This window comes from Seriola lalandi, unplaced genomic scaffold (assembly GCF_002814215.2).
Source record: "Seriola lalandi dorsalis isolate HSWRI2012SDOR001 ecotype SW California unplaced genomic scaffold, Sedor1 jcf7180002054524, whole genome shotgun sequence".
Taxonomy (NCBI): Eukaryota; Metazoa; Chordata; class Actinopteri; order Carangiformes; family Carangidae; genus Seriola; species Seriola lalandi.
Genome location: NW_019525077.1, coordinates 3,092,014 through 3,106,139, shown reverse-complemented (window position 1 = coordinate 3,106,139; position 14,126 = coordinate 3,092,014). Strand labels below are relative to the sequence as shown.

Sequence of the window (14,126 nt, the reverse complement as noted above, 5' to 3'; positions counted from 1 at the left end):
GTGCCATTCTAGTTTTTTAATGTTTTTCTCAGAACAAAACACCAACAGACATTTGAGCCTGATTTAATGATGTGGAAGAACTTTGAAAATCACTGCCAAGATTTCAAAATTTTAAGTTGGAGTCTGGAAAGCCGGATGATGGCCTGTGTGGAATAAACAATTTTCAGTCAGGAACATAAACTTTGAAATAGGCTTGGCAAAACACCATGTTTGTAAACCATTACAGAAGTGGATTTTTTTGTAACAAAATACTTGTCTAACTAAGTGCAGACTTCAAAACTTAACACTGGTGTCATAAATTTTCATCTTCTGTTTCTCACAAACAAATGGTGTGGCTACTGATATTTCAATTTGATATTTTTGATATCTTTTAATATTTCTAAAACTGCATGAATCTGTGAGGGAATCAGTAACAGACAGTAAAATGATAAAGTAGATGTTTGACATGTCAATGATCCTACATCCCATTTGACAGCTTGAACAGAACCGAGACAAAGACAGTTGGAGATAGGAACCAAGAATTGATTCAGTTGATAGGCTGGAGAGACCGCCACTCACCCATTAAACTGCAGTGGCAAGGCTCCACCCTGACTCTCCAATAGGCCCCGCCTCTGCCCCATGGCCACCTCACAGGCGTTCTCAGTGGAGTATAGGTTGATTGGTGTGTTATACACTGATGGCTGAGGTGGAACGAGGCCAGGGGAGGAGGAGGAGGAAGAGGATGGGTAAGAGACAGGAGGTGGAGGAGGAGGAGGACTTGTGTGGGAGGACGCAGGAGTGAAGGCAGAGGATGGGGATGGGATGAAAGCAGTAAATGGTGATTGTGATGGAGTGTAGTCGCTCTCTGATCCGCAGCCCCCGTAAGGTCTGGGGGCTTTATTGTAGGGGGCGGAGGAGGGACTGGAGGACTGAGGGTGGGGATAGGGTGGAGGAGGGGGGTGGGTGAGAGCCACTGGTTTTATGATGTCTGATCTGTCGTCCTACCGGCATGAGAGAAGAGCATGCACATACACACAAAAATAAATCACATCACAGCACACACTATACTGATGCCTCCCAGGTTATGATTTATGGATGTGTTTGTCCAAATGATAAAGTCTGATTTCATTTAAAAATAGCTGGAAAAATCTAAACATGTTGAGTCCCTGTATATTTTACAATTTAGTTCCTGAATTTCTTTGACAAGAGACGCATCAGTATAACCTTCATTTACAATGAAACACAAATGTAGCAAAGACAGAAAAACATAATAAATCAAGACAAAGGTGTTTTTCATGCAACAAAAAGTGTGTATGGCACCGTTTCAGAAGGGTGTAGTAACTAAAGAAAAGTATTCAAAGGACTTAGAACATACCCCAGGTGAATTACTTTTTTTGTTGCTGTCATATTGAATTTTTCAATAATTCAATTGCTTTCATATGATGAGTATCTATTTCCTGTTCCATAGTTACTTCATAAAGTAGATGGTTGATTACCAAGGGAAACTTATATCTACAGGAAAATAAAATCTACATTCAAAGCAATACAAATAAATTATTTTGGAATAATGAAGTGACCTTAGTATGACAATTTGTCACAATAAGCTATATAAAGTATAGATTTAACATATAATATCTTAAAATATATACAGTTCATTCAGAAAGTGTTCATCCCTTTCATTTTGTTATGTTGCAGCATTATGCTAAAATAAAAATAAAAACTTTTTTCCCTCATCAATCTATACTCAATACACCACAATGACAACAACAGTGAAAACAACAAACACATTATTTATTTAAAAGGAAAAACTGAAATATCACATAGACAAAAGTATTCAGACCCTTTGCTATGACACTTGAACTTTAGCTCAGGTGCCTCCCATTTCTCTTATTCATCCTAGAGATGTTGGTGATGGCGACGATGATGGTGACCATGAACCCGATGGTCACCATCCAGCAAAAAAGCACCTAAAGGACTTTCAGACTGTGAGAAACAAGATTGTCCGGTCTGAAACTGAGATTGAACTGTTTGGTCTCAATTCTAGTGTTTTTAGTAGAATTGGTTGTTCTTCTGGAAGTTTCTCCCATCTCCACACAGGATCTCTGGAGCTCAGCCACAGTGACCATCGGATTCTTAATCAACTCTCTTACTGATTGCTCAGTTTGGCTGGGCAGCCGGCTCTAGGAAGTGATTGGTTGTTTTCGCTCTGATATGCATTGTTAGCTCTGAGGCCTTAAATTTCAAGTGTCATAGCAAAGGGTCTGAATACTTCTGCTAATGTGATATTTCAGTTTTTCCCTTTTAATAAAATTTGCAAAATTTCTAAAATTCTGTATTCACTTTGTCATTATGGGGTATTGCGGATTGATGAGGGAGATTTTTTTTAGCATAAGGCTGCAACATAAAATTGAAGGGGTCTGAACACTCTTCTGAATGTTCTGTATATCAAGGCAGAATCTCATTTTCACCTGGTGTACCTCTCCTTAGTTAAACAGTAAACTTCTATGATTTTCTTGCATCTATTAATAGACATGCTGTACACACAGTGTAGAATTTTTTCTTATTTCAGTGACATGCTGTGTTACAGTACCTTTGGTGCCACAGGAGGTGGTTTGGGAACACTGGAGGCCCTGGAAAGAGGGACAAGGAAGGCAGAGAGAAAGTGTATGAGTTATGATTACACAACAGCATTTTATTTTTTCATTTCAACTTTGAAAAATGTCTGGTTTTGATATATGAATATTCAAGCTTATTACAGATTGTGACTGTTAGCCAACACCGTGCGGGTAAAAGTAAACAAGCTCTTCAAAAGTGTTTGCTGATATTTTTACAGCCGTTCGAAACCACTAAGTCCACACAGTAAAATTTTTAGATCTTACTGAGGTCGAGAAAAATTGTGGTAATGGTGAATTAAGACTAAACCTGAGCTCTTAGCGTAGAGCCCAACATGGAGAGGTTTCTGTCATCAGCTTTGACAGAATCCAAAAGAGTCTTACCGTTGCTGTGTCAAACTATGAAACTTGAGTTGCTGGACCTGAAAATTGTGGTCTCTTTCAGTGTATGTGTGCTTTTGAAGCCAGCTGCTTTTAGTATAAAAAGCCCAGTATCAATCTGATACTCTTGGTGTTTGATACTCTTAATGCCACTTTGAGCCATGAGCTCCCCAAAAGGTCATCTGAGGAACATGCCTGTAACTATCCACACTCTGAAATGTACTCAGAAGTGGATTAGCACTTCCTCCTAATATCAATTTTACTGAGATCATTTTTCTTCTGTCAACAGAAGTGCTTTTAATTGCTCTGCATGGTTCAAGATGATACTGATGCAATAGGACAGCACTTTATTGATGCAAAATGAACTGAAATACCGTAATCAATTTTACAACAGCGAAGGATCAGCACACTTATATTAACTAATCAAAAGAGTGAATTTCCCCAATAACAACAGTAAACAGTTAAACGTGTGAGATGAATGTAACTCAAATGGTTGTTCAGTGTATCACCACTTGATTGAGCATGATATGAAGGGAAAAATGCATTTGTTAACACAAATTAAAGGTTAAGTAAACTTTGCAGCAACTGAAGATGTGTCAATATCAGCAGCCCCACATTCCTTTCAGAGCAGCTCTTCAACACACTTCCTCAGGGAGGTTCATGTCCTTCACCTCAGTAAATTCTAGCCGACAGCCTTGCAGTAGCTAGTAACACATCAGTGTACAGATACCGCTACTCTAACTTGGTGCGCCAGATGGTTTGTTCCACAACCATCCACACCATTCCCAGATGGTTTGTTCCACAAAACCATCTGGGAAAGCTTCACTGGAAACTGTTTAGGAAAGGGCAGATGCTTTCAAAAAACACTTGGCATGTGATTGGATGAACCATCATTCATCACGTAGTAGGAGAACGCCGAAAAGGAGACACAACAAGCTGCAGTTGGAGCTTTGAAAGCTAGTTAGCATGACGGCAGATAACGCCACGAATACCGAAACAATCGCTTTGCCATCGCTGCTGGTAGTTCCTCTCCCTCAAAGGACACCGACTGGTCGAAACCACAGTAGTTTGGCCACAAGCAAATAGTTAGATTGTCGTCTCTGAGAAAATCCAGTCTCGCAAGGTTATCGCTACGTATACGCTAGTCCTTTTCCTCTCTGCCCCTTGTTCCCAACTAGTTTTGGTTTGCCAACAGCATGTGTCGTGGTCCTTTGTGTGAGATGTGAAGGTCTGAAATTTTACTAACACCTGTAACAAAAATGGTTTCGTGAACCCCTCTGAACAAGTGCTGAAGTGTAAAACAAAATTTTGATATGACTTCACATCACCCTTTTTGTCTCAGTAAGACCAGGGCAGCAGTACATCTGACCGGTAAGTTTCCATGGACACACTATTGTAAATAGTCCAACAAATCAACAAGTACCTAGACATCAAAGCTGATCCGAGGGCAACAATGATCTCACTTGTGCAGCCAAAGGCACTGAAATGAGGCACCTAGAGTAGGAAGGAAAACGCCAGGGTATGAAGTAGGTATTTCAGATACGTCACCGTCATCCCTGTGTGCTGTAGCCTCGATTACACTGCAGCTATAACTGGAAACACCAACATGGAAATGTGTTGGGGTCATATGGTAAGAGTCAGAAAAAAAGATGCCTGCTGGAAAGTGAACGAGAAACAGAGCTTAATTTAATTCAGACGCTTTTAAACCTTTTCTTTGGGGATTCAAAGGCAATTTCAGGATTCTAAACAAGGAACCTATTGTTTTTATTAAGACACCTTTATGTTACTTGTAACTGGCATGACCTTGGGAAAACTTGAGATGATGAGAGATGTACTGTGACTATCCAGGTTGATCTTCCTGAAACATAAGTAGCTGTCGGTGTCAAATGAGCCTTAGAAGTGTTTTGAAAATGTGTTTATGCTGCATTGGTTTATACTGCACACATTAACAGAGCAATAACCAAATAATTATATCTGATTTTGTTTTCTTTTGTTCTGATTTTGTCAAAAAGAATATGTCATGAGAATATGGGGCTTCCACTGGGAACTTGTATCACTTATTCCAGAGGAACAACAAGACCTTACACCGTATCAGACACTTAGCCACAGGAATGTTTCTCCATAACTCAAATGTGTGAGGGTCAGAGAGTAAGTGGATGCAATAAAGACACTGACAGTGTGACAGTGACAAACAAAACAGTTCATATGTCTACCTCCTGCACACCAGATTGAAAAGTTTGCTAGGCCGTATATGTATACGTGCGTGTGTTCCTCTCAGTGTGGAGACCCACCAGCAGTTTCATTTCATAGTTTGAGAGCAGCTGCTGTTTCTTTTCTCTGCGTTTCATTTTGTAACTTTGCATGTTCCACGTTATGTGTCAGGCTAAGTGGCTGTGTTTCGAGTACTCTGTTATGCGTTTGTGGAAGTTTTACATTATATAACAGAGCAGCAAATTGGTCTGTTCCTGACATGTAACTGTGAGTCTGTGTTTCCGCTGAAATTGTTTGTGGTGACAGCTATTTTGGTTTTGCCTTGATACCTTACCACATCCAAGTGAATGCTATGCACGCTTTTACATATTTCCATATCTTGTTAAGTTTAAAAATCATGCATGGTTATGGTTTTCCAAATTAACCATTTATGGAACATACATAAGCTTTTACATAACATCGACAGTGCTTTCATGGGCTGTTACATTTTCTTTGTTCAGTTTCCACTCTCCTCAGCAGTCGTTCTTCCTTTGTAAAAAAAAAAAACAAAAAAACAAAAAAACACCTGCACAGTAAATACTTTAAACTATATGATGTTAATTTGTCTGTGATTCAATTATAGGTTAATATTTGAGCCAATATTGTGTCGTGTTGTACTGATGTATTTCACTATGGGGAGCTCTTGTTATTTTGTATTTCCTGCCATCCATACCATTTTTAATGTGTCCCCATATTTTATCTTTATACTGCTTTGAGTTTCTTTACAGTTTTTCCCCACATTTACACATTAAATTGACCTGTCATAAAGAGAAAGATGCCATCTCCTCTCAAATCACCCGTGCCCTCGCGGCTGTTCTGTGTTCTTGGTTGTGCATTTGTGTTTAATCTCTCTGGTCTATTCTTACACGAGTGAGATCATTGACCGATGTTTCCAGGGCTGCACCCTGACATGCCATTAGCTTCACAAGCAAGCAACCAGCCGCGCTGAATCAATAAGAGATTGTTGCCTGAGTGTGTGTGTGTGTGTTTGTGGTCAAGAAGCAGGAGTGCTTTCGGTGACACTGACTGGGATCTGTTAGTAACACCAGTACAAGTTGAACACACACTCTCCAACATATAGGTAAAGATACACACAGGCAAGCTTTATAAGTCTGCAGGAATTTTACAAATGGAGCTGATTCTGTCACTCGATGCCCTTGTGTGTGTGACCTTGTGTTAACAAAAACATGACCCACATGGGTGAACTCTGAAAAATTATACACACACAAACACACGCACACATACACACTCACTACATACGTTTATATATATATATTGTAACTCCTGGCAATCAATCATCTCAGTCCGTCTCGTTTAAAAAGTCTCACACACATAATTATATTTCAGCAATAAGTAAGTCTTTAATGAAGTGTGCTGCCATATGAATGACAGAATTGTTACAGGCCAGTTGACATACACATACACCCACACAAATATATTCACATACACACACAGTGATATACTGTGCAGGGTGTGGTGACACTGATTTCAGGCATGACAGGTTGGCCCAGGAAATGTTACTGGGTTAGTGTGATAACACTGGCTACAAAGACCAGTTCATACACTTGATGTCATCTGCACCTGCAAATAAGACTTAAATGAATGCAGGCGCGCGCGCACACACAGACACACACACGCGTAGACACAAAGTTTGTTTGTCCAGTTCTATTTTTAGATTAACTGCAACTTTCTGAATATTATATGTGTGAAAAACGTGAACTTAATTGCCCAGTTATAGACGGCTCAGTTTTCTTTAACAAAGCTGTACTGTGGTTCTGTTTGCCACACATCTAGTCTGGTTTTTCATGAGCTGTGATCTTCTCTTGCACCTAATTTGTCTTTGTGAGACCTTTTTGGCATTTCTTGTGTGTTTTTGTGGTAAGTTTTGCATTCCTGCCAAAGACAGAAGGGAATGCTCTCATCCAACTGAAGTCAAAACACTATTATCAAAATTCAAGTGTTCCTGATATTTGTCATTTTATAAATGATCCGAATTCACTGTTTTTTCCATTCTTCTTCCCTCTTTTTTTCCCCCTTTCTTCTCTTTAGCTTTAACTAGGCAGCACAAAATATCACAGTGATGAAAAAATATAGTGAAGAATAGATAGAATGATATTGTGAATTGAAACTTTTTTTATGTGCATCTGTGATCCATGTGTGCAAGCGCGCATCAAGGACGCAAGTTTGATAAGATCAAACTTGTGTTTTCTTTCCCACAGGACCCAGCAACAGATTCAAGTATGAAACACATGATTCAGAGAGAGAGAGAGAGAGAGAGAGAGAGAGAGAGAGAGAGAGAGAGAGAGAGAGAGAGAGAGAGAGAGACACAGACAGTCCCTCCACTTACTGTGTATAATAGGATCCGTAGCAGTTTGGTTATTTATGAACAGGCACAACTGTAAATCTTAATTTAGAAAAATCTTTACAATCATTAGTTTTTTCTTATTCCGTCTCTGCACCTTTCCATCAGTTCTATTTTAATGATCTCGCTCTCCTCTTTTTACTTTCTCCTTCCTGCCTCCCATGCAGTTTGCCTTTTCCTGGAATGAGATCACCCTTTTTAAACAAAAGTGATAATGATTATTAAAACAAAGCCCTCTAAAATGTATGCAGTCGTCACTCCTGAAGGAGGGACACGCACTCTGAGCTCTTCTGTATTTATTTCTTTTTCTGTGCCTTATTAGGAAAAAAAAAGGGGAAAGAGAGAGCTGGTTTGGTTTCAGGATTTTTTTTTTTTTTCAGTTTTACCTTAAACTGAAGCAGACAGAACAACGTGACCAGGAGAAAATGCCAGGGCACCACTAAGAACAGAGTGACTGGCAGAATCATTGCCACGTGTGGTTCAGCATTTGGGTGTCTAATAAGTGAGGTTGTGTGTGTGTGTGTGTGTGTGTGTGTGTGTGTGTGTGTGTGGGTGGCTGCGGGAGCCAATGTAGGTATCATGTTGTTATGGCTCCATACTCAAAGACAGAAAGAGAGAGAGAGAGATCATGAGTGAACAATAACTCCTGATCTCACCAACTGATGTAACATTCCTCTGCTGGTATGAAACAACTGTGTCATTTCTCTGCCAATTCCAGGACCAATGTGTGAGTTTATCTAGAAACGGCCTTAAAATAGATCTGGAAGTTGAGTCTGTCTGTCGTTATCAGTCCTCACATTAGAAAAGACCACAGTAGACATAGGTCACCCACAGATCACAAGTAATGTAGGTCTGTATGTAGTGTTCGTGTGAACCCATGTCTCTTTATCTGTGTGTGTGTGAGTGTGTGTGTGTGTGTGTGTGTGATCCTCCCTGTTCCTTATCCACTACCTCCCACTACTATCTCCACAGAGGCCTCGACAGGCCTTTCAGCTGAGTATGACATCACATGAGATCCTAAAAGAAACACTGACACTGACCAGACCAAAGGCGCAAAATATGTTAAAACTGTGGCGGTTTCACTGCAAGAACATTACTCAATTTAATAAACTGCAGTACAGAATTTGAACAATCACAGTCACGGGCAGAAGAAAAACTTAAATGAATTTCCACAGTTGAATTTCAGTGATTCTTTTCACAATCCAAGCTCCACATCATGTAGCCCATGTTAGATATTAGGTGTTATGTCATACACTGTATTTGAAATAATGTTCCGTCTTCTTTATCCTCTGGCATAGCCTGAGGGCGCGAATTCACTGTGGTGAAAGTTGCACAGACCTGATGTGACCTAAAGCCCGGCTACGTATAGACACATGTTCTATGAATCTATGAATGTAATTTGATTACATTTGCACAGAATGTCCTTTTTCATACTGTGGGTTACCACAGAAGAAGGTAATGAACTGACAGCAAATGCCTAAACATATCACAACTGTGTTTCCTGTGGTTACATAGCAACAAACAAGCAGATTTTATAGAAGCTCACTTTGTAACAAAAACATGCAGCGGTAGACTGGCACCATAAGGAGTCTTAAAAGCAGAACATGAGAGGAAACAGACACATTAAGTTAAACCCCACCAGGGTAGGAGAAAGGAGGCAATGTCTCCAACTGCACTGCAGGTCAACAGTACTTCATGAAAACCCCAACAGAGCACAGGAGTAAGGGGGAGCAGTGCCTCTACAACTAACTAACAACACTCACCACTCGACAGCAAGAGGATGAGCCAACTACCTGCACAACTTACTGTAGCTAACTTTTCTAAACTAAAAAAAGACTATAAAATACAAATAATCAGATGAGAATAGAACATGTCTTTGAATGACAGAGTGCAAAAGTGAAAATATGGGGGATGTAAGTTAAAATATACTGCTACTATACATATCGTATTGAGTTTAGACAATGGAGGACATGAAGTCCATTAAAAGTAAATAGCAGGGATGGAGAGGAGATATATTTGAGACAAAATGCTGTAAAATCTTATATGCTGTATGGAACTTTTTACGACATTACTGTCCTAACATACACATCAAGTGGCACATCAAACATCGATATAATTTTGGGTAGTAAAACAGATGAACAGCCCGGGTACTGTTACAGCGTGTAATTCTTCTTAGATGTTTTCCAAAGATCATAAAAGTAATTTTATGAAACATTACATTCATGCAAATATATATCTTTTAAAGGCAGAGGACAGATGTTTTCTTTTTACATGAAAGTGTAATTCAACTGTTTGGTTTAATGGCAGTGTCTATAGGAGTAAGTTTATTCTTACTGCCTGCTCTGTCTCTGGAGTCACGGGGCAGTAAAACAGTAGATGGGAGGACCGGAGTCCTGTGTTGTCTTTCGAAATCTAATTTAAACTTTTACAGCTTTGTTTCACAGCAGACTGACCAAGAAGCAAAAGCTGCACATATAAACAAATGAGCTCACATGGAGGTGTTGAGAAAGACAGGCCGACACAGGGACAGGCAAGCACACGTTGGCATTCAGTCACACACAAAGAGCAAAACACAAACACCGCTAAATTGCCAGAGTATTTTTCTTAATGCAAACCCAAGCATGCTGTGTTTAAAGCCCTTTTTTCACTCATTGTTAATGGTTCTTGACCTGATAATGTCCCGTCATGCCTCTTTGCTCACTTCATGGCAACTCCCACACTGAACATTGCCATCATCGTTTAAAAGATTTAAAGTGTAATTGAATAAACTAACGACTCCATGGACTGTAACTGGAGTGTAGCCAGCCTGTTTGCGAAATACATACTAGACATTTCCACGCTGAAACCACACATTTATAGAAATCACAAAACTGAGCTTTCTTTCTCTCTGCAGCTGACTGACAAACACACTATGACAATCTCAACTAGAACCATACAACTCGAGGAGCACAGAAACACCAGACTGATCCCCAGAGCAAATCTGGATTTATCAAGGTCGTCATGTCAGTGCCGTCAAACTTATTTAAATTACACAACACAGGTTAAACCCAACATAGCCAGAGCCCTGGTGTGATTTCATGAGACTCAGATGAAGATTGCATTGTTTAAAGTGTGGGTCCTGGGTAGAAGGAGTTTAGGAATCTCTGCCTTGAAGGCAAATTGAGTACATGCTGGGGCTCCATAAGGGAAACCAGTGGTACTGTGGGGCCCAAACTGGAACATGAGGACATCTGCATGATTCTAGGGGGTCCCAAATGGGATGAATTAAAGCAGAGATTCAGGATTAATGGGCTTTTAGTACTGCGGTTTTTAAAATCTATCCTGCATCCTATGGTCTTAATTAATGTACTTACTACATCAACAATGTGCATTCACAAGGAGAATAAACAGTGGAATATTGAAACGCACAGAACTACCTAAAAAGAATATTTAATTTCAGTGAGAAAGGGAGAAAGACAGAACATTTGCGCCCTGTGTAATTTACATCTTCTTTTCTTCTCTCTGGCAGCTCACATATATTTTTTAAGGCAGCAAAAACAGAAACAAAACAGTCCATCAAGCAGAAGAATGAAAGACATGGTAAAGAGACAGCACTCCAGCTGCGTCCAGCAGTCAGTGCTGAGACAGTCTGCCCATCAAAATGATCCACAGCTGGACCAGGAAGTGTTTTCCATATTCAACATCTGGCCTTAGGTCTGTTGAGAGGGTTATGGATATCGATGGGTGTCAGTATCACTCAGACAGATTCACTCACAGATATGCAAGATTTACTGGCTATTTTCCTTAATTTTTTTTTTTCGATTATTATTATTGATTCTACACTCAGTGTCCAACTTTCTGTTTCTGTTTACTTGGCCCATTTCTTGCTTTCGCTCTGTCTGGCTCTCGCTCACTGCCCTCCAGATGTGCTCCGAATGGCACTGAGTCAGATGCCTAAGAAACCTATGTGACAGTGATACAACAGTGATCATAAAATGATCCTGGCTCTGACATTGAACAAATACCTGAAGTTATGGAATTCTTTCAGGTTCTTTTTTCCACTATAAAATCATAGTATTTTCAACAGATGAGCACGAAGAAGGATGGTGGAAATGGTGGAGAAAAAAAAGTCAGGAAGGGATGACGGGATAAAGTACGCACTAGAGTGTTAATGTGCACCCCCCTGCATCTTATATATTTATACATATACATATACATACATATTGTTTGTTATTAACATGTACTATATTGAAAAGTAACACAGATAAATATTGGTATCCCAAGAACACACATAGAGGTGTTCAAAACTACACATGCTCCTTAGGATTACACCCTCTGCCTGAGTTGAACATGGTGTCATCTGATTATGTAACAAAATCAGGGCAAAAATATATACACAGTGAGTCATTTGGCTGAATTTAAACATGTCCCAGCCAAAGTGAACTGATAACACAGCAGGGATAAAGCTGAACGTGAGAACTGTAAGAGAAGATGGCAAATAGTGTCTGGGAGTGTATTGTGTTTCAAAACATGTTGATTACAATTTATTATAGAGTAATTTATAACTATAATTTGAAGCTTATTTTATTTGGAACAAAACTGCTGAGTGTACAGTTTATGTTCTGACTGCGCCTTACACCCTGAAACTCACTTATAGTAATTATTATTTTTCTCTTAATCAGTCCAGATGATTCTCCACACTGCTCCAGCAGCCCATTTGGGTATTGTTCAACAGTGCTGGCTGGCCTAAAGATGAGAGGATGAGAGCACTTGGCTTACTGTAAGATATATTTGGCAAATAGCGGAGAAGAATTAAAAAAGCTGAGACAGATGAGCTTAACACAGTGTTCTTGGCCTCAAAATATCTATGGGCTACCTTTACAGACCCATAATGTTCTTGGGAATTGTATTTTCTTTGGCAAAAACAACAGACTAACAGAAGACAGGCAGAGACAGGTGTGTTTAGCTGTAGCTGCATTCTCGTGGTATTAGGATATTACTGGCCAATACTACAAGCCTAGCCAGACATGATGGCCGTCAGCTTTAGATGATCTTTGGCAAATACTAGAGAGCAGTGACAGACAGAGACAGGTGAACCCAGTTTAGCACTCTTGGCTTTGGAACATCTTTGGCAAATATCAGAGCTGAGTAAGTGGCAATGGCAGCTGCACAGAGAGTGTCTATTAGAAAAGAGGATTTGCATTGAGTTCTGAATTTCCGCATCTACAGTGCAAGTCTTAGAAGTTCTAACAGATCAGGCCATTAATATAGTTGTTTTACTGGTAATTGACACATTTTGACTAGTTTTATTTATTTATTTTTTTTTTTTTGGGGGGGGGGTATTGGGACAAATGGCAATACAGCATCTTATGTAGATAGTAAGTTAGTTTAAATATATACTACTTCTTGGCCTCTAGTCTGACAATTGTGCTATTAATTACCTGCAGTGAGAACAATGTGGGTAAAACCAGTGAGAACAATGTGAGAAGGTGGAGATGCTGTATATAAAATGATAAGCCAACCACGTTCATCAGAGCTCGCAGCTTCCAGACCAAAAAAATCCCATCTACCTGATCACAAACAGGGTTCAAACTAATATAATTTTAGGAATAGGAAAAGAAGCACCCTGGTGGCTCCGGGTTGAAGGCGCAGGCACCACAACATCGCAGATTTGCCTGTGGCCCTGAGACTTTCTCTGCTGTCTGCTTTCTGATGAAAGCATAAAATACACAAAACAATAAAACATTTTTCACCTCACAACACAGCCCTTACATGCTGCACTGCTCTTACAGGAGTTTCCATTACCACCTGAGTTGAGATAAAGTACCACCTTCAAAAAAATGGGAACAACAATTTCAGATTAGGGGTTCTTAATTTTTTAACATTACTCTTTGTGGATCACTGTTTTTTTTCTATTCACACCCGTGTCCCCCTTCATAGGGAGTTGCCTCTCTTTGCTCTGAAACACGTCAGCAGGCAAAATGTTTACATGTATTTTTGTAACAGCAGTTTTTTTGTAAATGGGGAATCCAATAATCTCTCTCCTTCAAAGCCAGGCTTGTTTAAACATGCTGTTCTTGTTACACGCAGGTCAGTTCCAAGTAAGCATGCCGTCCATACTAGGTTTCATTTCAAAGGGTAAGCTAAAAACAGGCAATACATCATTTGATTGCGGTACTAGTCTTGCTTACAAACAGGTAACTGACCCATACCTCCTATACATCAAATGACCAATTATGAAATTGATACATATTTCATTCTCATATTTCTAATACAATGAGAGGTCATTAGTTATGCACAGTATGTGCACACAGCCAATTTCAGATTTCATTGTGAGCACTATTACATCATAAACAACCAATCTGATATTGGACAGAGTAGGAATTTACATCTATACTTTTTAAAGAAAAAATTACATCCCGGTATATATCCAGCTATAAATATCCAGTAACTAGCCACTAGACTATACTTATATACTGGTGGTACACTCTGCTGCACCAGGTTAAGGTAAACTGACATCATCAACGTGCATGTGTGTGCCTGTTTGCTGGACACGTGGCTGT

The 14,126-nt window shown here is 39.6% G+C and overlaps 1 protein-coding gene across 4 annotated transcripts in view; it reads right to left on the bottom strand.

Moving 5' to 3' along the window:
• The window catches only part of pdlim5a (PDZ and LIM domain 5a), a 59,222-nt gene that overhangs the window by 24,499 nt on the left and 20,597 nt on the right, over positions 1 to 14,126 (bottom strand). For 2 of the 4 annotated variants that reach the window (XM_087176088.1, XM_023414399.2), the window contains exons 4-5: positions 2,570 to 2,609; positions 559 to 980 (exon numbers count right to left, since the gene is read on the bottom strand). In XM_087176088.1, coding sequence (XP_087032214.1) covers positions 559 to 980; positions 2,570 to 2,609 — 462 coding nt within the window. The remainder of the gene's footprint in view (positions 1 to 558; positions 981 to 2,569; positions 2,610 to 14,126) is intronic. The other 2 variants (XM_023414400.2, XM_023414401.2) reach the window with 1 other exon arrangement.